Source organism: Aptenodytes patagonicus, chromosome 1 (assembly GCF_965638725.1).
Source record: "Aptenodytes patagonicus chromosome 1, bAptPat1.pri.cur, whole genome shotgun sequence".
NCBI classification, from domain to species: Eukaryota; Metazoa; Chordata; class Aves; order Sphenisciformes; family Spheniscidae; genus Aptenodytes; species Aptenodytes patagonicus.
This window is the reverse complement of record NC_134949.1, coordinates 63,731,489-63,758,087: the sequence shown is the minus strand read 5'-3', so window position 1 is coordinate 63,758,087 and position 26,599 is coordinate 63,731,489. Positions and strand designations below refer to the sequence as shown.

Here is a 26,599-nt window from a genome sequence, read left to right as displayed (position 1 = left end):
AGTTATCTATATGCATAGCAAGAGGTTTTAAGTCTTATATTATCTGAAAAACTGAACATAGTAAATGTGGGACAGTGATGGAAAATTGTTGGTAATGGGTCAAATTGCATCTCCTGCTGATTTTCAAGAGTGTATGTGTGCATGTATAATTATAAATCACAAATAAAAATGTCTTGGCTCTAAGTGCTCATATCCTATGTCAAACTGGATTCTGAATGCATCTCATGACATGGCTGAGGCATGAAAGCATTTCTGGAGATGTTATCTAAGTGACAGTTGTGCTTTCACTTTATTTGCTAACTACACTTCTTAATATACTATCTTTTCTGAGTAGCCATGTAGAAAGGACTGCTAAGTTAATTCCTTTTCTTGCTGTAGAATTATATATAGCCAGCTGCTTTACATGTTTCACAACCAATGAATAACCCAAGGTCTGTGTTTAGCATGACACAACCCACTGAAATGCAACATTCTTGGCTGCTTAAATAAAGAACTGCAAGGAAGAGACCATTACCTTTTGTCTTAGAAACTGTGAGGCAGAAGTTAACTTTAGTTGCTTAGTAGAAGGCCCAGTTGACATTATGGTATCAATCCCGTGGTAACTGGACCTTCAACAGCCTCTTTCCCCTGTAGCATCGTTAGCAAAAGAAGCATCGTTACAACCCAGTGAAGAACATTTCTTCTCCCAAGGGGGCCAAGGAGTGCAAGCTGGAGGCAACACTTTCTCCACCGCCAGCCCCCCTGACAATGCCTCGACAGAGCACCATATTAGGCAATGGGGCTATCAGGAATGGCATCTGGGGACTCCAGTGAGCATGCCTCCTAGGGAAGGAGCACAACCGTAAGCTGCTGGTTGAGTGCACAGAGCCCTTTCCTGGCTGACAAGCCTGTTGCAGAGGTCAGCCAGAGAGGGCTATCATTCTTTGGGGAGGTGGAAACTACTCGGTGCTATTAATGGGTTTTTTCCTGGCTGTCCTCAGGAATGGAACTGTAAGCCAAGCATGACCATGAAAGGGGTCGCACATGGCCACAAGATTATGTTGAAGTATCTCCCATGTCTCTGCCACCCCCAGTGCCTGGAACTCTCCCCCTTCCTTTTTTCCTCTCACACCATACTGCAGGTCTCTCCCCTGAGCTTAGTTCTTGCCTCAGTTTTCCTAGCAATAGCCCAAACAGCCTTGAATTATGGTTTAGGAAAGAAACCACCGACTTCTTGGTCTGGCTTCCATCATCATCCCATCACAGAATTGCAGAATAGCTGAGGTTGGAAAGGACCTCTGCAGATTGTCTAGTCCAACCTCCCTGCTAGGAACAGGGTCAACTAGAGTAGGTTGCCCATGACATTGCTCATGTTTTGAATATCCCCTTGTATGTCTGCATGTATGAGATGAAGTTTAGACTATAATAATAGTGTTTCAGGTCTGGTCTGTGCTGTAGATTTTGGCTAACATCTGTGCCTACTGCTAGGTAAGACAGAAATGCAAATTTGTGTGTTTTCTGACCAACACCACTGTGTGATGAAGCCATGAAATACCTTTCAAAATAAAAGAAAAACTCAAGGCAAGTCCCTCAAAAGGCTCATAACCCTTTCATCTGAGCCTGGAAAGTGCTTAGTTTGGTGAGATATTTTGTTTATAAATTTGTGGCTCTTGCTGGTGAGCTAGGGAGAATTTTCTAATTCATTGTTTGTAAGAATACTCCCTGTTTCTAGCTATTAAATTTCAAAAAGACAGGTATACAGTCAATAATTTTCTGCTATTACTTTTCCATGCAAGAAATAGACTTCCATGCCACAGAGATGTTATTTTATTCTCTGTGGAAGCAGTGAGAAATGTGATGGTAGTAAAGGGGATATGTTCCAAGACGTACTTTTTGTCGTGAAATTTTCATATTTTCATATGAAAAATTTTCCTATTTTCTTAGGCCACAAAGCAAAACTTAGTATGTTAGTAATTACACCAGAAAAAATAAATTGCTATGAACCTAAGTAAAGCTGTTTTATTATTATCAGACTCTGTGTCTGTTGGCCGTTAATATACATTGTCCCTTTTATTCCGTGTGATGGGTGCTGTGACCAGAACGTACAGCACTGAGCTCTTTCCCTGTAGTGAGGGATTCTCTTTGAACCCTCTACAAAGATTTGCTATAGCATCTGCCTATGTGGCTGGAAGTTCCTAAACCATATCAAATTCACACACTCAGCTTAAAATTATATTTGTACTAAAAGTATTCCTCCCTTTTAAACATTAAATGGATTTATTAAGAATGAGAAGTATGTTTTAGTTATATTTAGACCTGAGTGCAAAGGAATAGGCTTACCAGCATTTCTGTGTGACAGAAATTGAAACTTTATTTCCTGAATATGACCTGAGACGAAGTCCCAAAGGTTAATGCCCATAACATGACAAAGGTTAGTAAGAGCCATCTACTGTTACAGTTAAGGATTTCAACCTTTTAAATCTTTGCTTGTTGCAAGTAGTTGAACTATAAGTCAATGCACTATCTCCAATAAATATTGATATTTTCAACCAGTCTAGAGTCCTAAGGCTTTTACAGGTTGAAAATAAGCTTCCTTTAATATTTTAAAAATAAATTTTATCTAGTTAATTTGTTCTTATGTTTTCAGATCAGAGAACATGTCATCCCAAAAGGATAACATTTAAACAGGATAAAAAGCCTGGTTTCTGTATCACACATCTGAAGGGGAAGTGATTTAGATTAAAAACCATGACTGAAAGAAAGAAAAAACAAACATACTGTAGGTCCTACGCATTGCAGCCAAGCTGATTTTTTTACTTTCTGCTTGCACTGAACACTGAACTCTAGATCTAATGGTGTAGTGAAAATGAGATAAAGGTCTCTGGATTCTCTGTGCATGATCCTCCTCAATTAATGGATCCATTACACTTCACGATTAAAGTCATATCAGATACTATTCCAGTTGATGGAAAGTTTGCTTAAACATAGGATATCATCTGACAGAAGCATATTGATGTGGTAAGTTATACATTTAAGCATAGGTTCAAGACCAATTGACTTAAACAATTCAAACCCAAACTTGAAATTCAACTTGGATTCCATGATATTCCAGAACTGTCCTAAACTGGAATTGCCAAAAGGTCCCAAAATGTATTGGGGCCCACCTATATAAATTAATATGAATACATGCAGGTAGATGACCTGCGTGTCAGGGAGAGACCTTATTGTGCTCTACAACTACCTGAAAGGAGGTTGTAGCGAGGTGGGTGTTGGTCTCTTCTCCCAAGTAACAAGTGATAGCACAAGAGGAAATGGCCTCAAGTTGCACCAGGGGAGGTTTAGATTGGATATTAGGAAAAATTTCTTCACTGAAACGGTTATCAAGCATTGGAACAGGCTGCCCAGGGAAGTGGTTGAGTCACTATCCCTGGAGGCATTTAAAAGATGTATAGATGTGGTGCTTAGGGACATGGATTAGTGGTGGACTTGGCAGTGCTAGGCTAACGGTTGGACTTGATGATCTCAAAGGTCTTTTCCAACCTAAATGATTCTCTGATTCTGTGAGTATTATATCTCTACAGACTGAACAAGTTCAGTACCCCCTCTTCACAGAGCATAAGCTTTAGGCCTTGGACCATGTCACTCTGAAGATGCCATGTGTTGCATGTGTAAAAGCAAAAAAACCTTGAGAACTGCATTAAAATATTAAATGAACTCAAAATGTGTCCAAATTCAAGAAGCATATACCAAATGTGTGAAAAATATTTGCTTTTACTTGAACCTCAATACCTGTCTTCTTTCCTCATTTTTCAGAGACTGAAACTGAAAGTGCACCACCACCTCCAGGTTAGTGTAGAAAATGCTAATTTGCACTGTAACACTAACAGCAGTTGCATGAGACTAGATACTGCATAGCCATAATATGAATTGTGTTCATTGTCCCTTTGAAAGTGAGAGGACAGTAAGAAAAGTAAGAAATCCTGTCGAATAAGATATTCTCACTTTGCTTTGCCTGAATGTTGATTTTTCAGACTCAATTTTTGTTTGCGAGAGACTTGTTGTTTGCGTAATGATGCAAATGTCCTTCAGGATACAGGAAAATGATGACTGCTTAAATTCTGTAGCTAAATTATGCTGTCTTCTTTAATGCTAAACAGCGTCTATTTACCAAAATATTCCCTTTCATTTTTCCTCGAAGGTACACGTGAGCAAGGTTGACAGAATCAAGCATGGGATTCATTTCACCTAATTTTAGCCGTCTGAGGATTAGGTATCTTGTCTAAATTGTTCAACAGTGCTCCACCTATAACCAATGGAGCAGATCCTGGGTCATAGATGCTCATCCAATGGGCATTTCCTGGATAACCTATCCAAAATGTCACTGGATGTCTATGTATAGGCAATTGCTCTGAGGAGTCTGGTTGTCTAGATTGGAGTGGGTGAACAACTTCCAGGAAGCTAAAGTTAGGTGAGATGAAACTCATTCATAAGGACTAGGGCTTCAGGTAAAGCTGAAGCTCTGTGCAAAGCTGCTACATTTTCTTTAGTGGGAGCTGGAAAGGTAGGCAAGCCTTTGCCTTGTGGGTTTGATTTGCATTGAGTAACTTGAGTTATATTCTCAGATGCTGGTTAATACATATATACATTATGGATGTCTAATTTAACCATTTGGTGAGTTTTATTCTCTGTATAGCTACCTGAACAGCAATACCAAACAGAATAAATACACTCCAGGTGTTAAACCTGCATTTACTTACAGTCTTGCAAACTGGCATTTTACAAGGCTGATTCAAGACATTTTTGTTTAAATGATACACTCTTTCATTAAAAAATGACAAAGTCTGGCGGTAGTAGTATCATTTGCCGCAAGGAGTTTCATGTTCAAATAACCCATATATTATTTTTATGTTAGGATGAACTCTTTCATATTGCATATATTTGTAAGGAAAGTTAATTGATATTTCATTTATGATGGCTGTATTTTACTCAACCATAAAATCTGTACAGTTGATATTAAAGTAATTAATTTCAAAATATTCAGAGGTTCTTATCTGATATACTTTGTACTTGAATTCATGTTCTTCATCAATCTTAACTTTTAAGTAGAACTGAAATGAGAAACTGCTTTTTGTAGACAGAATGAATAACATCTTTGAAGCATTTTATTAAAAACATCTATTAACATTTTCAAATAAATAACATCTTCTTCACTTCTATTTAAATACACATGATTAAATATGAAATGACTCCTATAACTCCCTTCCTTTTCCCCATACCTATACTTATTCTGTAAAACAAGTAGGGTGTCAGTAGGCCTTTATGGTTAGGCACAGACCAAACCGGGATATTTCTAAGCTGGAAGTGCCAGTCACTTCTCCTAGCTTCCTTCTGCCTGACTCAAGACGCTGTCATCTTGGATTACCAAGTGCTGTCACATAAAGAGGGAAGTTGGTTTTTCAAGAACCCAAATGCTATAACATATAAATAGTTTATTGGACATAATCAGCATCTTGAACTACAGAAGGAAATTTTTGGGAAGCCATTGTAAGACCTCCTTCTAGATCTCAATGTGAAGCCACCACGTTGGTATACTTAGCTCTGATGAGGTTTTCAAATGGGATTTAGACATGCTACCACCTGCCAAGAACAGTGAATTCTCCTAATCGCAGTTCCTAGAGGGAAAGGAAAGTGTTACTGTAGCAAAATTCCCATTAAAAAGGAACAGGTTTGACCATCTGGCCAAGATGGACAACTGGACAACTGGAGCTTGGAAATTTAGGGAATCCAGACAGAAGTGTCTAGGAGTCTGTCACGCTTCCAGAATATGGACTTGTCTTCCAAATTTCAAGTTTTATTTTCATAGTTACCATGGCTATGCACATGTGAACAAGAAATCAGGATAATCACATCAACTGGCTCTTGCAGATGTGTCCTCCATGGCACAAAAGTTATCTTAGCTCTGTCTTGACAATGTTAGTCCATTGACCTTCATCCAAATCCATGTTCTATCAGGCAGCTGACAGGTAAGTTTGCCACAGAAAGTCATTGTTCACAGGCAATAAAATATTGAGTGTTTACACCTTGAAGACAGCACAATTCATATGATTTGACAAGTCTTTAAATGGTCTTGTGTGCAAATTGAATGAGATATTATTATTTTTTTATATTTGTCAATTAATATTTGTCAGTATCTCATGTCTGATCCAATTCCATTCAAATTAACAAAGATATGTAACTCATTTCAAAGGCTTTTGTAAATAAGCCCAAGAACAAGAGACTAACAATCGCTACTTCTGAAAAAAACAGTATTTTTCTTCCACTGAGTACAGGAACATCAATCTTATATGACTCGTTCAAAACATAGAAAATGCATTGATATGCACAGAGTTGTAAAATGCTTTATGGGTTTACAACTGTATATTACATATACACGTATATAAATAATTTTTCAATTTTGGTTTTTCAATGCTAGCAGAACCTAGAATATTGCTCTATTTCTTAATGCTGTGTAAGTTTTTCTTTTTACTTTAAGATCCTCTCAAAACTATACTTGTACTTCCTACACAGAACAAAAAACACCGCAGGAGGGTGGAACTGGAAAGGGTAAAGGTGAGTCTGAAATCATATTTAAAAAATGGGCAGTAAAGACAACATTCCTAAATGCTGTTCTGATGCTGGACTGCTTGAGCTTTAATTCAGAATTTTGGTGCCAAATTTCAGAAGTGTGATGTGAAGCTTCCTGGATCCTTTTTCTGCATGACTTATCCAGCACAAGGAAATGATGATACTTATGAGTATCTTCAAAAATTCTGCAAACAAGACTGACACTTTAGCAACAGTATTTATATAGACTGTTTAATTAATAGATCAGATTTCAAGTGATTTGCATGAGCAGAAAGCCATGTTTAAGTGAGCCTGGATGTTGACACTGACCAAGCTTGCTAAAACTCAGATACTATGCACATTGGTAGCTTTTAAATAAAGCAGACGATCTCCTACTGTCATTCTAAGCTGTTTCTATTCTACCACAGAAACTTGATATTGCATGTTTTACCTTTCAGCAAAGTTCAATAGATTTTTTCATCTGAAAAAAGAAATCACACGTTTGTCTTTCTGTCCTCACTGGGAGCCCAGCAGTTGAGCTCATTACAAGTTCTGAAAAATGTCTTTGAGGACTGTCTGCTGTGAACAAACACATAACTGTTCCACTAGCAACGCATGTAAAAATCAGCTCCATTTTTAATATATATTTTTGTGCTGCTGAGATTAGACTCCAGCTTTGTTGGCAATTCTTCTGGTTATGAAGATACATTTTGAGGGAACTGGGCCAAATTCTGCTCCTTTTTGTACTCCCTGCCAAAGTAGAATTCAAACAGCTCATCAACTTATTTTGAAATGAATAATCTTTTTATTTCTTCATTCTGATAAAAGGTTAAACCAGACCAAAATATACTTGCAACTGATGTAATGCTTGCTTTTCATTTGGCACGGTTATGTTTTTTCATGGCGAATCAAGAAATGGCTTGCTTGAAAATGTATTCTGGTTTTTGGTCTCTTCCAGACAAAATCTTGCCTTTTAGACAGACTGGATGCATACTTGATACTTGTAGATTTACTTGGCAAAGGCATGCATGGCTATTTTTCTCAGCAAAGACAAAATATAAACACTGAGAGTGTGTGACTCAAGTACCCTTTTGAAAATAAAAATGCTGAACCAGGATTCAGTGCATGTTATTTTGCCAGCTATCTTTGCATTGAGCAATTATTTTGACACACAAAATTTCGTGTGAGTAATCAAATCTGTCATCTTGGTAATGGAAACACAATTCAGGAATAATTTGCATGCCTAATGATAGGAAAAAAGATGAAGGTCTTGCCTCAAGCTATTCCAGCAGTTAGTTCTGCTTGCTTTAATTTTGATATGAGAGAAATGTTTGTTCCCAAACTGAACATGAATGGTGTTTTCCCCACTGCTTTCAAGTCTGCATTTTACTGAATAAAAAAGAAAACATGGTAGGTATCTTATCGAATACTTTTATTATCTTTTTATACATTATTATGTTTCTGTTTTGAATTTAGCGAAGAACACGGGTACTTCCTAAGGGGAAAAATACTTTCTTGGTGCTTACCCTGCCTAGGAGGATTTTGCTACCAAAAAAATTGTTTGAGATCCTAGTATGGGAAGTGTTTCCAGTTTCAGTCCATGGTGGCAGCAGCCGCCTCAGTAAGAATTCCAGTGAAAGTCTGAATACCAATATGTAGAAAGAATGACCTTCTGCCATGCTCCAGTGAAACTGTCACCTCTGCAAAGCAATGTAGATGCCATTGCCAGACACTTGGTAGTATTTTTTTTTTAATTAGGTATAGCATAATTGTTCCTATCAGCTCCTGTTTTGTTGCAGAGTATCACCAAGTAATGGAAAATATATTTTCTTAGAGTGATTCCTTCATGTTTGTCTGCCAGAAGAAAATCTTTATAATGGTGAGCATAATTCACAAAATGGGCAAAGGTTCCATTTTTCCAATCTGTCCACGATCATTTACACTAGAAAATGAGCGGTTCAACAAGGAAATGAGGACAGAATGAGCTAGAGGTTAGCTTTTGTATGAGCTATTTATAAAACTGTTTCTGTAGCTTCAGAAGTAACAGAGTTGGGTACTTCCCTGAATGGGAATAAGATGGGAAAGATTTCATATCTGAATTCCACAGCAATTCTACAATACCTGTGTGTTAGCAGTTGTGGCCTCTTTGCTGGTAATTTACAAGAAACAGCACACCGTAGGAACCTGGGACAGCCCCTCTCTGCAGCACAGTCAGGCTGTGCTGGAACCTGGCATTTAGGAAAGAAAGCTTGGTAGTCCATGTAAACCACGTAGTCCATAATTTTCACCTCAAGACAAAGTTAACAGCAGAAGTTAGGAAGATAAAGTATACCTATCTGTGTGTCTGTTTTACTATTCTATTTCTTTTTAGTAGTTATTGTCTGTGTGAAATTACATATTTATGTCCCTTTATGTTCACTGTAAAGTTAAGAAATGGAGGACAGTGTGATAAATTCTTTGTTACCTTGTGGTTATTTCGCTGTAAATCAGTAGCTCAGAGCAGTAAAAATAAAATTTTCTTGCATACATTAATCTTTTATAGCATTTCTAGTTTCAAAACTATCTGAAGTAATTTAGTAAAAAAAATCAGGATATATATGATCATCTATTTTATTTTCAGAGAAAAAAGTGACTCAGCAGAAATCCCACCAAATTTACTACATTATTTCATACTCATTCCATTTACATTCTTCTGCCTTTGTTTTTAATTTTAGCATTATCGTACATGTTGAATATTGTTATAATTGTATTCCCAATTGCTGGAATAATAATTGAATTTTAATATCAATTTGCTCATTCCTTTTTTTAGGTCCCATCCAGCCATTCAGAGAACTACTAAAATTTCTGCATGTTTTACTGATATCTTTTTCTCTAGGTTCCATCCAACCACCTACTAGAATGTTTGCATGTTTCATCCTTGTATTTCTCCAGGTTTCACTTATCCATTCATCTCCCTACTAAAACTTCCATTGCTGTATGTACATACTTCAGTTACTATTTCCAAAGTGCCAAGTCCCCTCGATGGGACTGCTGAATACTCTTTGAAAATCAGGTGGGTAATTGAAGGCAACTAGATTTTAAACTCTCAGTCTCAGAAGGGTTAAACTGCGCTCAGCAATTTCAGCACAAACCAAAATGATTCAGCCAGTTGGTTGAGTTACTCTGTATTTATTAATGTGCAATGCAGACAAGAGTTCACTCTTTGTGGTGTTTACCCACCTCCTGCCTTAGCCTTGAACACTTGCTCCAGTGTGCAGTAGCACAGATTAAATGTTAAGGCACTCTGAAATCACCTGCAGCTGCAAAACAGGGTCTCTGCCCTGTTCACCACCCTGCCTACATATGCCTGCCATATCTCTCGTGCCAGATCCCATGGTCGTCAGTGAGTGAGAGCAGGGAACAACCACAAAGAAAGATTAATCATCAGTTTACCGGCTCTGTTAGCTGATTAAATCAAGTTTGAGATGCTAGTCCAGTGGAGTAAATTCCAAAATTCCCCTGTTCAGTTCTGTAGCACCAGGCTTTTGACATTGACACGTGGCTTTCAAACCTTCTTTTAAACAGCTAAAAAAGAGAAAAGTAAAATAATAGATTAATATGATTTTGCCTCTTCTGCAAAACGTTAAATTTATCAACAATGCGACTGATGGCAGAATAACAGCTTCCATTTTTGTGTGGTAGATTTCAAATCAAGGGAAAGCAGAAGGTCTAAAATTCTTGATATCAGCGGTTCATATATAAATCAGTAGTTATTACTTATATTTTGACAGATTTTTCTACACTCCTGCTGTGTCAGCAGTCAGAAATTTTAATACTGAGGTTACACTGATTGTGAGTATAAAAAAGTTCTATATCAGCTACTTCTGAGATATGGAGTGCTCTTTCCTCCTACAAGAAGACTCTACTCCTGAGGGAACTTCAAGAGGCCTGGTCCTCAGTTAATGTAATCATTTAGATACAAGGGAATAAACATAAATATTGTATTTGTTGATGAAAATGTGCCATAGATGAATAGAAGCCAAATAACAAAAATCTCTGTAGAGTAATACATCCTATTGACCTACTGTCAAATGAACGAAGTGATTTCTTCATACTTAGCTCTTGTCATACAACAGATTGCTAAATATATTCCATTAAAAGTTTACTTGCAGAAGATAAGGACAGTGAACAAATGATCATAGTTTTATCACCAGGTCTGGTATTTTGGGGATTTTTGTTATCTTTAAATAGAATTTATTGGTAACATAAACAATTGTTCGTCTCAGAAAGCAAATCGGTTATAGCTGTTGAACCATTTTTCATATTTATTCAATAGTCAGTTCATTTCATCCTAGAAGCCTGAGATATAAGGAGTGATGGATTGATAATTACCCATTTGTCAAAACAATCCTACTAGCATGTATTCTTTTCATAGTCCTTCCATTTACAGCTTCCATTTTGATACTTCTGAAATGTTTGGGGGTTTTGATTTGTTTCTGTTTGATGTTAACATTTTGTTTGAAAGAAGATTACCCTGGAGAAAACCCTGCAATCCCTCTGCAAAACTAGTAACACCTTTTTGTTATTTTAGTTTTTCAAATGTTTAAAGAAAATAGAAGTCAAATAGAGTAGTCTTTTAATAATGTGATTATCATACATCATCATGTAGGGTGCATCACATCAAATGTTCTATGCTGACTGATCTTAATTTTTTTTTCGGCCAAAGAGAATATTCTGTACCTCTTCAAGCCATTATCAACCACAATGGTGACATTATTGACAAAAAGATCTGAAAGTACACTTTATACTTTTACAAAATATGGAGAAAGATTTGCAGTGGAATTACTTAGCCTTGCGTTCATTTAGTTGCTAGCACAATATGTTAAAACACCTGACATGACTTTATCATTACTGTGCTTTCACTGAAAATCAGCAACTTCAATGTCTGCTTATGCCACTGGATGATGCAGGTGGTGAGAACTCTTCCACTAAACGAATCCTTTTTTTTTTTTTGCTATGAATAAGAAATCATTTTTGTAAGATAACACATTAATCCTTCATGTGTAGGCCTGCCTTTTACAACTGATATCCTCCTCCCAAGGGATTTTTAAAAAGAAGTTTGATGAATCAATAAAAAGGAATGAGTAAAATGTTACGGCTAAGTGGTTAAATTCTATTAACAGACTTTCAATTAGCCTTCAGTGGTTAAGCAAGCATAAAAAATTAATATGACCAGTATTTACAAAAATGCAACTATATTTTATATGTGGTTTTGTCATAGCTATTACATTTGTCCTTGAGAAAATATAGACAAATTATAACTTTAAGGTCAAAATCAAAGGATAACTTCAGAGTTAAAATTTGATTCTGGAAACCCAAATCTAAAATAAAAAAAAACCCCAAACCTCTTTAAAAATATGGGTTAATATTTTTCCAAAGTTGTTCTTGTTGAACTGTCTTTTCCTCCACTTTGAAATGTTCTCCAGATGATTTCCTAATACCATATAAAAGACGTTATCTTTACATTACATATGTTTAAATCCTAAACATATCTGTTTATTCTAGCCTTTCAAATGCTACATTGGTAATTTTATTTTTTTTTTAACCATTTAGGCTTTTAAGACGCTAAGACTTTTTGCATATTTTTATCAGAAACTGATATCTCTGAGGTTTCTAGTCAACATCTAAAATTCAAAGAGATGTAGGAAACTTGTAAAGATAGTCTTTACCTTATTCCGGTTTTCTAATAATCATGATTACAGCATTTCAGGTTTAATGCCAGTTTCATATTTTTTCAGGCTTTTGATTTATATAAATTTATACTTCAATGTACTCTAGGAGACTAAACATTTTAAAATACCTGAATAACAGTTGCTTGTAGTGATTTAGTACCTGATGGTGGTCAACTTTTAGTGTGATTAAAAGGAAAATCCAGTGTGATGATAATAGTTCTGTCCTTATTTTAAATTTTTCTCCTATAATATGGGAAAAAATGAGTTGTTTGTTCCTTGCATTTTAAATTAATATTCTAATAAAGAAATTACAAAGTATAAATACAGGGGACTATTTTTAACTGTTGCATACCTTGATTTAATGACGCTGAATGCATATATGGTGCACATTTTAATTGCAGACACGGACATCAGAGAAATGGCATCTTCCTCAGGTCAGATATGTGATTGACCTTGATTTCATTGTGGCTTTTTTGTGGATTACTGTGGATTACATCTCTAACAAACAGAACCACTCAGCAGCTTTCATATAAACTCATGATTTAATAATAGATCACAGTCCACATCTCATTTTTCTTTTACTTGCTTGAAACATTAAGGTTTACCATTTCAGCTACTGAATTACGCAAAGCTTTCTTCATCAGTTTGAAGCTTCCATTGTGAATGCTCCTGACTATTAAGATTTCTTTCCCTTTCTTTTGCAGGTTTTACATTTTCACATGTTGTTTTAAAGCAGATGATCGTCTGTGCTTTCAGTTTCTTTATGTACTTTTTTATTTGTATTTCTTTTCACAGATGAAGATGACACTTCAGTTAGTACTCCACCAGCAGGTTAGGACTGTGATAGTGCTTTGTGTGTGTATGTATGTATGCATTCTTCTCTTGACTATTAATGAAGAAAGAGTCCAAACCATTGGACTAATCTCAAAACATACTAATTAGAGAAAAAGTTTTTTGAAGTGCCCTACATTAATTTAATCTCTGTTCAGAAGTACAAGACCTTCATACCAGATAAGTTCCTTTCCAGTCCTGTCTTGAGGTCTTTGGTAGAACTTCTGCCATTGGAAGGTAAAATATCGGTTAGCAGCTCTGAAAGCAACTCCCCTTATCTTTTCCTATCAACAAACACGGAGTGCATTTTTAAGGTTAGTCTCGAGAGCAAATTCCAGAATTACAAATAAAACAGATGCCTTACGACTTCAAAACAGGCTTATCCACATAATTGTCTATCACCTCACCTTAGGCCATATGACCTACAAGCTAGTTTCAACGTACTGCTCCAAGCCATTGCTGCCAAGCTGGCAGATAAAATGCCTTTGTTTGTTGGCAGTAAAAGAAAAGCCACAGCACAGGGGTCCATCATGATAGATGTGACATGGGCAAAATTTCTCCATTGCTTGCTTAATATGTTTTTTAAAAATAGACTGTGAATGAAACAGAGATTTTGAACACTAGAAAACGCTTTGTAGTGTGTCAAATGAAAAACATGCTCTTAATTATCTTCATTGGCCTAAAGGATCACATTTTCTTGATTTCTCCCAAAAGAATTTGCATTAGTAACTTTGGGCTGAATGCTATCTGTAAAGTCAGTAGCAGTACACTGATTTACAGTAGCAGAGGACCTCATTGGTAAAAGCTAAATATATAAATAACATTTTAAATCACAAACCCTTAAAATTTAATTTTAACTGTTTATCATTATTTTGCTCAACCTAGATAAATAAATAGACTATTTAAATGATTCAAAGTACTGTCCCCTCAGATAAATATTGAACAACATAAATTCATCTGTTTTCTGGAACTGTGCAAATCATGAAGAAAACATCAGCTTCACGGAACCCTTCTAAATATGAACTACTAAAAAGGAGATCTTGAATGGGAATTAAACTAAACTAATTTAGATTTAGATTTTCTAGAGAAAAGAGGGAAAGATTTCTGAATTTTTTTCTCAGCTGTTCACTTCCTTTTTCTGGTAATTAAATAGTTCCTCATGGGTATGGTCCTAAATATCTAGGCTAATCTTCTTGCATGAAGAATCAATGTTCTTGAAATCCCAACGATCTGAGGTCAGTTAAGCTGTGGTCTCTGAGCTGGTGTCATCTAAATTGCTCTTCCCTTTCAGATGGGATGTCTAAGCCAGCGGAAAGAAAAGATTCAGGTGAGACCTCCTGAAAAACATGTTGAAACAATCCAAATTTTACATAATACAATTATTATTAATAAGTTATTTCTTAAAGATTATATTTAATTTTAATTTAATTGTTCATACAGTATCAATCTGTAACTGTTGAAATGCTTTTAGGTATCAGAGCAAATAGGTTTCTAGCAGCTAAAGCAGGAGTGAGAGAAGGCTCTGCTGCACAGGACAGGATATGCATCAGTATTTTACCCATACATACATACCTATCTATCTATATCTATTTCTATATAGATAGATATGCAACTATTCCCTTCCTCCTCAGCCTACAGGGTGACAGTGGCTTACCTGAATCCCAAACACAGGCCCCAGGAGACTGTAGGGGAATGGCTTCTTCTCACAGCTCAAAGGACGGTGGGGAAAACTTAGCAGTCATAACCTCTTTCTTTCTACCGTGGCAGGTAACGCATACTGCACCCACTTTTGTGGTTTCAGGATTTGCAGCCTCTGGAACAAAATGAGCAGCAGGTACTTCAACCATGGTTATTGACCTGGCATAGCCGCCTATGCCAGCCCCCTGAGCCAGCGTCAAACCCACGTTTTGTTCTGTTTGTTTAATAAATAGGAAAACGTTAATGTCTGAAGGTGATGATAACATTTAGGTGTTATTTTATGTGGTATCGAATTAATGACTCTACGTAAGCTTCTTCCATTTATTAATATCCTTTTTCCATTTCATCCTCTGGTGTGGTAGGTTTGTTACTGCACGTGACCAGTTCCTGTACCAAGCATTGTCACATCATTTTATTCACACCAGTAACTCTCGCTCGTTCTTATGTTGTTTCCATATACTAGCACGTTATACTGGCATAATCTAAACATCTAGATTACAGAGAGAGTATATATAGATGTTTATCTATATATATTTGTGTTCATATATGTCTGTGTATATGTTTTCATATATGTGTATATACATGTGTGTATATACATGTATGTCTTTACCTGCAAGAAATATTGTACAAGCAAACATATACAGAGGTGTCAGGCACACCACCCAAAAGTCACTGAAAGACTGAAAGGCAAAGATTTTATAGCAAAGCTATCTAGCATTTCTATACCTTTTTAAAATTCCTAATAGACTTTAGGATAATAGAAACAGTTCGGTTGCATTTTCCCATGGTTGTCATGAGTTGTGTTGCATTCGTGAGTGATGGAAATTTTCATGAGTTAAAAAGGTTCCCATAGCAGTAATCTCTACATAGTAGAAAGACAATTCTGACTTCTGGCAAATGAGTTTCTACAGAAAATACTGAGCAGGGAAAAGAACTTTTCATTTCAAGACCAGGGTTTGACTAAGTGAGAAGAGTTGTGTGACTGGTTCCTCATTTATGCTAGTTATGAAACCAAAACCAAAAGAACATTGGATAAACTATAAAAAGCTACCTTTGCTTCTGAAACAATTAGAAGTTCAAGGGGAACAAGGGAGATGCAGCTCTGATTTGAAAGAGACGGACAGCTTTAATTAGAGCTGTACATTTCCACATTTGCTCTGCTCTTCAGTACTACCAGGGCAGCACTGGCTTTACTCAGTTTCACCTATGCACTGGCCGTAAGTCCCCCCAAAAAAGGAGATGTGGCATTTGGACTCCGCAAGTTCTCATTTGGAATACGAGACACATGCTTTGCCTCTCTGTAGAAAGGGAGCAGGTAATGGACAGACATTCACTGCCTTGCTCTCTCTGCTTTTTCTGTCAGGAATCAGCTTTGTCCATGGTTTTGCATATATTTACCCAAGATGTAACTGCATAGCAAAAAGCCAGGGCTGTTCAGATAAGCAGAAAGACCAGAAACACACAGCTGTGCTGGCACAGTTCTCTGCCCTGGGGAGACCGCTCTCTTGCTGCTTCTCTCAATACTGTTGTTACTTCTCAGTTCCAAAATCTCAATTTCCAGAAGAGAAGGTGCTGTGTCTGAACATGTGACACAATCATTTCCATCCGACAAACTATTTCTCTGTAAAACATCAGTCTATGCGAGGTGCAGGATGTGGTATTGAGCGATCCCCAAACTCTCTGCTTCTATCATGGTAAGAGAGAACAAAGTTCAAAAGTAAGCTTCATCCCTGCTCTATTTTGCGAACAAAGAGGAAAAACTAGCTTGTACAATTGACTGAGTTGGGGCTTGAGAGAGACCCACTGAAACTATGCATCATATGTGTTTTGTTTGTGCTTATAGCTGTTTGTGTTTTCAGAACCTCCATCTCTTCTGAAAAACAAAGAGCTGACCTTTGTGCATTGCCTCTGTAAAGCACTCATGGTTGAATGCTGGTGCCATTCAAGTTGCTCGGTACCCATCTTGGCTGATCAGGTTGCCCTCTCTTCCTCCCTGATAGTTTCATTTTCTGTCACCGCAGAGGTAGCATTCTTGCAGGAACTGTATACAATGTGACAGCCAAGCAATGGATGTCAATGTGAACAAAAACTTACATATCTTTCAGAACATCTGAAGAGAGAGGTAATAGGGTTAGAGAGTTTAGTAAGTTCAGGTAAGTGTATTTTGGAGGGAGTAAAACACGCTCAGATGACTGACACGTCCCTCTCTCTCTGCATCTCAGTATGGTCTATTGGAGAAGGAGCTCCAGAAGAGACAGAAAAACATGATGACTCCCAAAGATCCACTTTATTTGTCGAAAAACCTCAGAGCGGTTCAGTGAGCGTTGGTAAGTGCTTAGAAACAAAATCAAAAGCCACTTTCAGAGAGACAGAGACTGAGGCAGATCCTGGAAAGGTACGTGCAGTTCCTGTGACACTCAACTTCTGCCCTCAGCTACAAGTACTTCCACTGATTTTAGTTGGATGTGAACTCCACTCTTCGAAGTCAAAAAGGACTGTACGAAGAGAAGGAAAAACCAATTGTTTAATTCAAGACAAGCTCAAAATCTAATAGTTTACTGTGCACAATGGGTAAGAGGTATAGTTTCTGGAGAAGAGAGCTGGTTACTGTGATGCTGTTGGCTGTAGTTACTGATATGTCAGGAAGATCTACCCAAAGGCCTGCAGTGTAGCTTAGAGATTGCCGGGTCAACTTTTGTACCCTACAGCTGTGTGTAAATTAGCAAGTAGACTAATAGGAGCAGCTCTGTAGGGAAGCTGGTAGGGTCACGCCCACTGTAACCATTCTGGGGGATTTGCTGTAGACTAGCTTTGGTTTAGTCCAGTGGTCTATACACCTGTTAGCAGTTGGAGCACAGGTGGCAAACTCTCAGAGCACATCTTTGGTTTTAATTTCATCCCAGAGGAATGCAGTTCAAGCACTGTGAGGACTTTCTGTGTTGTGAACCAGAGCACAGTAAATGGGGACAGTTAGGAGGTTCACTTCCAAACTGCACTCCTGAGCCATACTAACATGGTAAGGCAGCTGCACCCTAAGCAGGGTAGCAGCAATGGTGAGAAGTTCACTACAGGCTACTTAATATGTCTGCTGTGTACTTGGATACACTAAAACATGGTCAGATGGGTTTTTTTAACACATGCCTATTATTTTTCTTGGTTTCTGAGTAGAAAAAGTGCATTTTGGGAGGATTTATTTGGAAAATAAGTATAAGGAGTTAGCTGTATTCTTCTCTGAAGGCCATGAATGTTAGGACGGAAACTCAGCAGGGGCTGGGCAGTGGTGTTCTGAAAATTGAGCTAACTTTTACTATTCCCAAATTATTTAGAGAAGACTCTTTCCCCTCCCTTCTCAGCTTAAAGAATTAATGATAGAAATGCATGAAGAACTCCAGGCTTTCTTTTCCAGACTGGAGTTTATTCATGTTACAACTGCCTGGTAGCCTAGGAACACCTGTGCTTTCCTTTTAAGCAAGGAAATTCAAATATTGGGAACAATTCGCCCATTACAACATGGAGTTTTGCCTCAACTACTTTATCCTGCTTCTCTGTGTCTCAAGTTCCACATTGACATGGGCAGAAGGCTTCCAGACCCAAAATCATTAACCTCTGTAACACTGCAGTTCTGTCATAGCCTGTGTGACTCCATATGATTCTTACTGTCGTGGTAGAGCTAGCACCTGGAGCAGTAGTAAAAGAAACTTGTACAGGTGTTACTGACCAACCACATGTATCTCAACGATTGCATTATTCTTTTCTCTTTTTAAAAGGTGGGAATATTACATTTATAGCCAAAGTAGAAGCCAAAGATCTTCTCCGAAAGCCAAATGTTAAGTGGTTTAAAGGAAAATGGATGGACCTGGCCAGTAAAGCGGGGAAGCACCTGCAGCTAAAAGAATCCTTTGAACGTCACACTAAGGTGTGTCTTTGCTTTTCCTTCTTACAGGGGCAAAGCTCCAAACAGAGCTTAAAGATCAGTTTAAGACAACAGGTAGAAATTCAAGAGCAGTGGATTCTAGCCCTGGCTTCCCCATGCAGATTTTAGTGATGACCTCCGACCCTGTGCAGAAGCAGACTTTTCTGCTCTCCCAGCGCAGGACAAGTAGTGGTGGGGAAATCAAAGTTTTCTGTTGCCATTTCTGGGTTCCAGATTCTTTCCAGAGCCCTTTATTCGAGTTATTCCTTACTCCTCATTTAGGTCTGAAAGACTAATCTTTTAACTTCTGCTTTGTGCAAATGTATCCCCCACATTAATGAATAATTATGTTTGATTTTTAGATTCACACATTTGAGATGCATATCATTCAAGCTAAGGAAAACTATGCAGGGAACTATCGCTGTGAAGTATCTTATAAGGACAAGTTTGATAGTTGCTCTTTTGACCTTGAAGTCACCGGTAAGATTCCACTTGTGTCTGTAAAGCTTTATAAAGATTTCTTTTTTTTTTTTTAACCTGAAACGCCACCTAATTTTGTTCAGAACCTTTAAATGAAGTAATGCTTAAAGTGAACATTTTTAGCATAGAGCTCAGAGGATTTTCTTAAGTGTCTGTAATTTATTGTTTAAATGAACATTGGGATAGATAGCATGTGAGACATTTATCCAAAAATTAGAAAAGCTGGCAGATAAAACTAGTATTGAATTCAAATCAGGCTCTGGCACACAAGACAGAGAGCTAGGCTTAGGGCTATTCAGAGAGTGAGGCTTCATCTGGCAGCATCTGAGCAGAGGGATGTGGAGTGGTCATGGCTTGCCAGTCCTTTGCACCCTGTTCGGGCATGGTTGTGATCATACTCCAGAAAGCTATTTCTTCCACTCTTCATCAAAATGAAGAATAGCACAATGTGGAGAGCACTGGAGAGTTGTACCTTTGTCTGCTTCTGTGTTATAAAAGGCCTTACTCTGGCAAATGTTAACCCACAGGCTTATCTTTTCCTCCGAGAACAGTTCTGCCATCACAACAGCACACGCATACCTGCACAATCAGACTGAGAAAGATGGATGTCTTCCGAATTGCCAGGGCCAGCAGCCAGTGGACAAAATAGTTGTTCACCCTCATAAATGGTGACGAACAGACCAGACTGTTCGTTCACCAGTCAGGGGAAGCTGGTCACAGTTAAGGGGACATTTGACGGCTGACTGACAGCCCGAGGGGCATAGGTAGGTTTGTGTATTCAGAAGCCAGCGGGACAGGGGCCAGCCTGGCTGCATCCACTCACTGGCTGTGGATCAGAACCATTTAATCTGATTCAGGCTGGCATAAATGGGTAATTCACCTCGGGGGGTGAATTCCTCGCACTGAGAATCAACACGAGTCTGTAGTCATAGAGAAGACTGTCTCTTTCCTCTGATGCTGAGCGTACTGAGAAAGTGCAAGATGCAAGCAGGAGAGAAAGCATAGGGAATGGGAAGACAAAAAGGCCAGACCCTGTGTATAGGCAGGAAGGAGATCGGCAAGAAACATCACAGAGACAGATCTCCTATGCAGAACCTCAATTAAGTAAACTTAGCTTAGCACTGAGCAGCTTTGCATTTATCAGAACTTAATGCCAAAGGAGCAGCACAAACTGTGGTCACTTAGCAGGAAACTGAACAAATTTCATATGCCAAATTACATCGATTACATAAATTACATTAATTTCAAATTATGTTTTTAATTCCTGTATTACTGTTGTTTCATAGAATCTTCCCAAGCTGCTCCATCCATTGACATCAGATCTGCTTTCAAAAGAAGGTAACTTCAAGCAGTGGGCCTATGAAGCTCCTCAGTAATGGGTGCTGGTAGCATTCACAGAACTTGCGACAATCTTGGCAGACAATTGTATCAATTATTGGAAAAAAAAATGTTTTTGTAAATAAAGATTAAAGAAGTGGGTTTTAGGGTAGTTGGTAGTGAGTAGAATGAAATAGTTACAACTCATAGTACATATGATATTAAATACTCTACTGTGAAATTACAGCATCATTGCTTTAAGGGAAGATGGACTATTTAAGGCAATTAAATATCTCTTTCTTTAGAGGTTTTTAAAATCATATTTTAATTAACTAAAATGTTCTACCACGTTTCCTGAAAATTGTCAGCTACAATATGAAAGTTCCTGGTCCCAGTCCTGTACTGATTAAAAGCTGAGAGAAAATTCACACTGATTTCAAGAAGATAGGATCTGGCTTTATGTTGTCTTACAGTAAAAAAGTGTGTCATAAGGCCATTGTTACAGAAAAACTACAGATAATATATTGCAGAGGCCATAAGATAAAGCATTGTGTCTGAAGTCTTTTCCTTTGTTAGTTACCTTTGTGATAAAATACCAATTCAAACCAGTATAGATTGTGATAAAATAGTAATTCAAACCAGTATAGATGTCATCTTTACATTTGATGGAGAAAATTGTCTTAGAAGGACAGAAGTATTCAGAATGAAAATGTTTTGCAAACAGAAAATGAATGCAGTTTGTTAATTTACACATACAAGCAAAGCTGTGATTCAGAAGCAACTGCTTTTATTTAGAGGGATTTGATTTAAAGAGTAAATGCAAAAGATACTACACTCAAGGTGCACTCCTTTCTTGAGCACATTTTAAAAAAAAACTGCAAAACTATTCTGCCCAAGCAGATGAGAATATCTGAATATTTTCTGATTTTCTAAGTAATATCTTGCATGCAAAATCTGGGATGAAATATTGGCATCATCTGACTTAACATTTGCAGGATTTTGCCCTTATTTTTACAAATATTAAGGGCATTTCTTTTGTCTATATGAGCTTTATAAGAAGGTAATACTGCTTAAGGTCACATTATAGAAAGAAATGCACCTTCACAGGACTGTGATTCTATCTGTAAAAATGTACAATGTACTGTTTCTTCTTTTTTTAACTGATTTCTCCCTTCATTTAGAGAAAGGTTAAACCTTAAGTGTAATGCTTTGCAATCAGTATTTGACACAGCTATGCATTGTTAAAAGCACCACCCAGCAATGCAAATCTTTGTTTTATATTTGTAGCAAAAGATCAGCACAAGCCCTTTGTTTTTATACACACACACACTATGGAAACAAAAAACAAAGCTGGTTGTGTTGACTAGCTCACATTTATTTGTGTTACCGAAATCTAACACAAATCTTGGCAAATTTATGTATGCAGTTACAAAAATTTGTCATCAAAGTATAATAACAAGCAATACAAACCTTTGTGTTATTTTTCACAATTGCCTAAGGAAACATACTTCATGTGAAAAAGAATACAAGTTTGTGTTGATTTTATACCATTATTTGTGTGTCTGGACAGTGTTGAGTATATGAGACATGTAGAGCGTTTGCAATGTGTGTTGTCTAAGTCTTCCTGTATTAAACAAAGATTTGATCTTTTTCTATTAATAACAGCGGTGATGGACAAGACGATGCAGGAGAACTTGACTTTAGTGGTCTCCTGAAACGTAGGTGAGAACCAAGTGATGCAGTGAGCAGGTGTGGATTGCAAACCATTAGGTTCGCACACAGAAAGAGTCAGGTGTAGCATTAATAACTTCTTAAGAATTTTCTGACCTTTCTTTTTTTTTCAATGTTTCTAACTATCATTCTCACAGTATAATATGCAAATGTTCAGTTAATTGTACCTTTAAGTGTGCAGAAAAGAAACCTCAGATTTGATTGCACTGGGAAAAAAGTGAGCCACAACCTAAAGAGGCCAATAACATTTAGTTTACTTGCTATTTCTTTTGTGTTTGCATGGAAGGTAGAGGGGAAGAATTTCCTACACAGGGATGAGCAGTTCAGAAAATTGAGTCTGGTGCAAGATTAAAAAACTGCAAGGGTTAAATTTACCGCTTTGGGTACATCTTAATTTGATTTTATAAGCATCCTGATATGAAAAATCATATATCATGCTTTCAAACCATAGACATTGGTATTAATTCTTTGTAGCTTTCTGTTTCAATATGTGCACACAAATGTTCAGCGGCGTTTTATTCAACTTAAATGCTGTGATGGAGAAAAACTTGGTGTTTAGTCTTTTAACAGGTTAAGACAAGATAGTTAATTCATCATTTTTTAAAATTTATCACAGAAATTTTATATGCCATGGAAATCAATGGCAACTGATCATAGAGAATTGGAAAAGGAACTAGATCCTTTATCTCATTTACCACTTACTCTGAAAGAGGAAAACCCAACATGCAGTACTAATTACATAAAAAGTTCACAATGGGCTCATGGGCTATGATGGTGAGAATAGTATTTAAGCAACTAAAGCAAACAGGAAAGGCTGAAGGTAAAAGTAGGCAGTGAAAGAATTACCTGAACCAATTCAAATCCACCAGGTCTTTGGTTTTTTAATCTTCTCATCCCTAATTAGGATCTTCAGTTTGACATTTTATCATATTAATACAACTTACCATGACAGTTCTCATGACTGCCTGCGGGGTGTTTGGTTAGCAACATGAGAGTTGCATGTAAGAGGTCTTGGGGTTTTTGTGGAAAGAGAAATGTGATTTAAGAGTCATTATCACTTCACTAACAAGTAACTCACGTTTTGTAAGATAAATACTGTATAGCCATATAAACATAGTATACCTATCGTGTGGTTAATGGGCAAAGCAAACTTTTAGTTTTTAAACACCACTATTTGATATTGGTCAAATCGGTTCATCACCTCCATGCTTCAGGCACTGAAATGCAACCTCAGACTTCTGAGCTTAATTGAATAAGATTGCTAATTAAGCCCCAGTCTGGATATTAATATCCATTTTTATGAAGACAAATATGTTTTCATTTCAATTTTTTCAAGAGGCAATGTTGCAGGTGCATTCCTTCTCTTTCGCATAGTTATATTACCAAGGAAAGAGCTAGAACTTTTCACCTGTGGTGCATAATACTTGAAACATGTTTTTAAAAAAAAACCTAAATGCACAGAATCTATATACTGCCTATTTTCTAATTTCGTGCTGGTCTTGCAGGAAGACAAACCAGTTCTTATCTCAGTAAGCCACTCTGTGACTGGTTATGCTTCGTCAACGCAATGGATCAGTAACGGCATGAAATTCCAAAAGGCACAAGATCTCAAAAACACTCAAACATTTAGGTCCTTTTTTTTTTTTTAAAGGACATCTTTCAACAAAATGCACATTTTCGGGGAAAAGATCTGAAAGCGATTTTGTAGAGAGGTTAATCTGCTTAGGAAATACCAAGCATTGTTTGCCCACTACCCACAGCAGAAACTATTGTGGTCTCAGAACGAAGTTGGTTTGCTCTAAGTGTCATAATTTGTTCTCCAGTTACGCAAGAGGAAAAAGAGTCTGGAATTAATTATTTCAAGCTGGTTGAAAATCAGGATACTCTAACTGATCCTCATTCTCAACTACTGCCTCATTTAAAGGGGTACATTATCTTGATTCCCCTAGAATGTACCTCTCCTTAGCACGGACAGGCGTTGCATGGCAAGCGTCCAGCCCTGGGAGAGGAGAATGCCGCCCCATGGGGTGTGTCAGCTTTTACATATGTTTGCAAGCTGATCTCGACTTGCCGCCATGCAGAAGGAATCTCACTGAAATGCCAGTGTTCGCTGTACATAGTCACCGTCCAGAAAGCATAAGCACAGATAAAAGTAAAAGGAATGAAACATAAAATTACATACCTGAGGTTGTCTAACAATAATTCTAAGATAACAATGTAAGTATTTCAAAGACTCATCAGTGAGAAGCTTTTTTCCTTTTTAAAATAACACTGGCATGTTACGAAAATTAATAAACCTCATGGATTAAACAGGAAAATGGTTTTCCATAGCTCCTCATCCAACCGTGCAGAGATTCTCAGGGACCCCCAGTGCTATTCTGTATATGTTAAAGAAAATTCTCTGTCAGACTTGATAGAGCTCAGCTCTAACAGTGTCTCGCTCCAAAGCTCAGTCTTTTTTTATTTCTCAAATGTTTATTTTCTCACTCTGTTCTCAAAAGTACTGATTTCATTGGACCAACTAGATAAAATCAGAATGATCCTGGTCTGATCCTAATGAATTTACAGGAAAAAATGTCTAGATTTCTGCTCCAATTCCCGGATTGTTCTAGCAGTTCACTTTTTTGAGCTAAGCTGTCAGTCTCAAAAATTATCATTTTGTTCAGGATGCTTCCATTGTTCTCTCATTTAATGGCTGCCATTGTGAAAATAATTATATTTCTCTTTATCGGTTGTCTTAGCTTGGAGTTGCAGATAGTAAATATGGTATTGAAACTTCTGTATAAAGGTGATGCTATTCACACAGGCCTCTGAAAACACTTCCTGCTCTTAAGACTGAGATAAACATGGAAGCCAACAGACCCATCTTGCAAGTCCAAGCTGGTGTGGAAATCTCCAGTTCCTATCCATATGCCAACTTTAAGTAACTCTGAGAAGCACTGGTGTAACTATAAACAGACCCAGATTCCCTTGGATTTCAATGTCCTTTCATTGGTCACCCCTAGTAGCAGTTACAGGGACTCAGGGTTTGAAAGCATTTTTATATAATTATGAATGTACCGATTAGACTCAGATCTCAGTGGTGCCATCACAAATTGTAACTGATTCCATTCAAGTTACAACAGATAAAACTGATTTAAGTGGGATTAGCCCATATGCTATTATAGTACTACATTTTCAAACGGCATTGTTTTTTTTAAATAATGAAGCAATACAAAACCTCTCATAACTGATTACATCAGAAAAGGCCAAATTAAAACTTACATCCAAATTCTGCCTTCAAGTAGTGTAAAGTAAGGTGTGACTGTCATTCTGAGCTATTCCACTTGTACTGAGTGAAATAAAAAAATATGATGGCGGCCTTCAAATTTTGATCAAAATATTTCTAGCCTTGCCATAGATTGTTTCACCTTTTTTGTGGTGTGAGAAAGCCTCACTAACTCTTCTCCCATAATTTTATTTTGCTACTGTTAGGGAGATTAAACAGCAAGAGGAAGAACCTGAGGTAGATGTGTGGGAGCTCCTGAAGAATGCGAATCCCAGTGAATATGAGAAGATTGCTTTTCAGTATGGTATCACTGACCTGAGAGGCATGTTAAAGCGTCTGAAGCGCATGCGCAGGGAAGTGAAGAAGAGTGCAGGTATGGATAAGGCAGAATATTCTTATGTTCAGTAGTCAAACATCAGCAACCACCTTAAAAACCCAAACTTGCTTCATTTCCATGTTGCACACTACAGCTCAAGCCTTATTACTGCAAGGAGTTAATCAGAAGGCGGCTTTGGTCCGCTGTGGTTAGTGTAAACACCCTATCCCATTCAGTGCTTACCAAAAGCGTCCCTCCCTCTTGGCCACACAGTAGTTCCAACTGGAACAAAGTCCCCCAGTTGTGTTGAAAGGTGTTACCTGATCAAACAGTATGGAAATTAGACCTTGTGTTATCATTAATATCTTCTGCTCTAAAATAGAGTCACTCCAAACACATTGTTTGCACTTCACAATTTCATTTTGCACTTAATCTGACATTCCTCTGAAATCCCCTCTGTACTAAAAACCCTCCCCACCTACCCTACTGAATAGTATGAGTGGTGTCATACATACATAAATATAGATGCGTGTTTATATGTATGTGTATATATACATATGCATATATAAAATAAATTTATATGTTGCATAATACGTACAGACACACATATAAATACAACACACTATCCATTTTACTATTGTGGCATTTGCTTGCTCCTGGAGAGCATTTCAGAACTGGATGCAATATATACATCTGCTGTTCCACTGGTTTCCTGGAAGAGTCCCGTTTGTGTAGGTGAAATCCTCCACAAA

At 37.4% G+C, this 26,599-nt stretch overlaps 1 protein-coding gene across 3 annotated transcripts in view; it reads left to right on the top strand.

Annotated features, from left to right (window-relative positions):
• The window catches only part of MYBPC1 (myosin binding protein C1), a 78,599-nt gene that overhangs the window by 17,366 nt on the left and 34,634 nt on the right, over positions 1 to 26,599 (top strand). For 2 of the 3 annotated variants that reach the window (XM_076339761.1, XM_076339750.1), the window contains exons 2-11: positions 3,793 to 3,825; positions 6,547 to 6,588; positions 13,089 to 13,124; positions 14,416 to 14,451; positions 17,045 to 17,149; positions 18,590 to 18,738; positions 19,098 to 19,215; positions 20,502 to 20,553; positions 22,198 to 22,254; positions 25,738 to 25,904. In XM_076339761.1, the coding sequence (XP_076195876.1) occupies positions 3,793 to 3,825; positions 6,547 to 6,588; positions 13,089 to 13,124; positions 14,416 to 14,451; positions 17,045 to 17,149; positions 18,590 to 18,738; positions 19,098 to 19,215; positions 20,502 to 20,553; positions 22,198 to 22,254; positions 25,738 to 25,904 (795 nt within the window). The remainder of the gene's footprint in view (positions 1 to 3,792; positions 3,826 to 6,546; positions 6,589 to 13,088; positions 13,125 to 14,415; positions 14,452 to 17,044; positions 17,150 to 18,589; positions 18,739 to 19,097; positions 19,216 to 20,501; positions 20,554 to 22,197; positions 22,255 to 25,737; positions 25,905 to 26,599) is intronic. The other variant, XM_076339771.1, reaches the window with a different exon arrangement.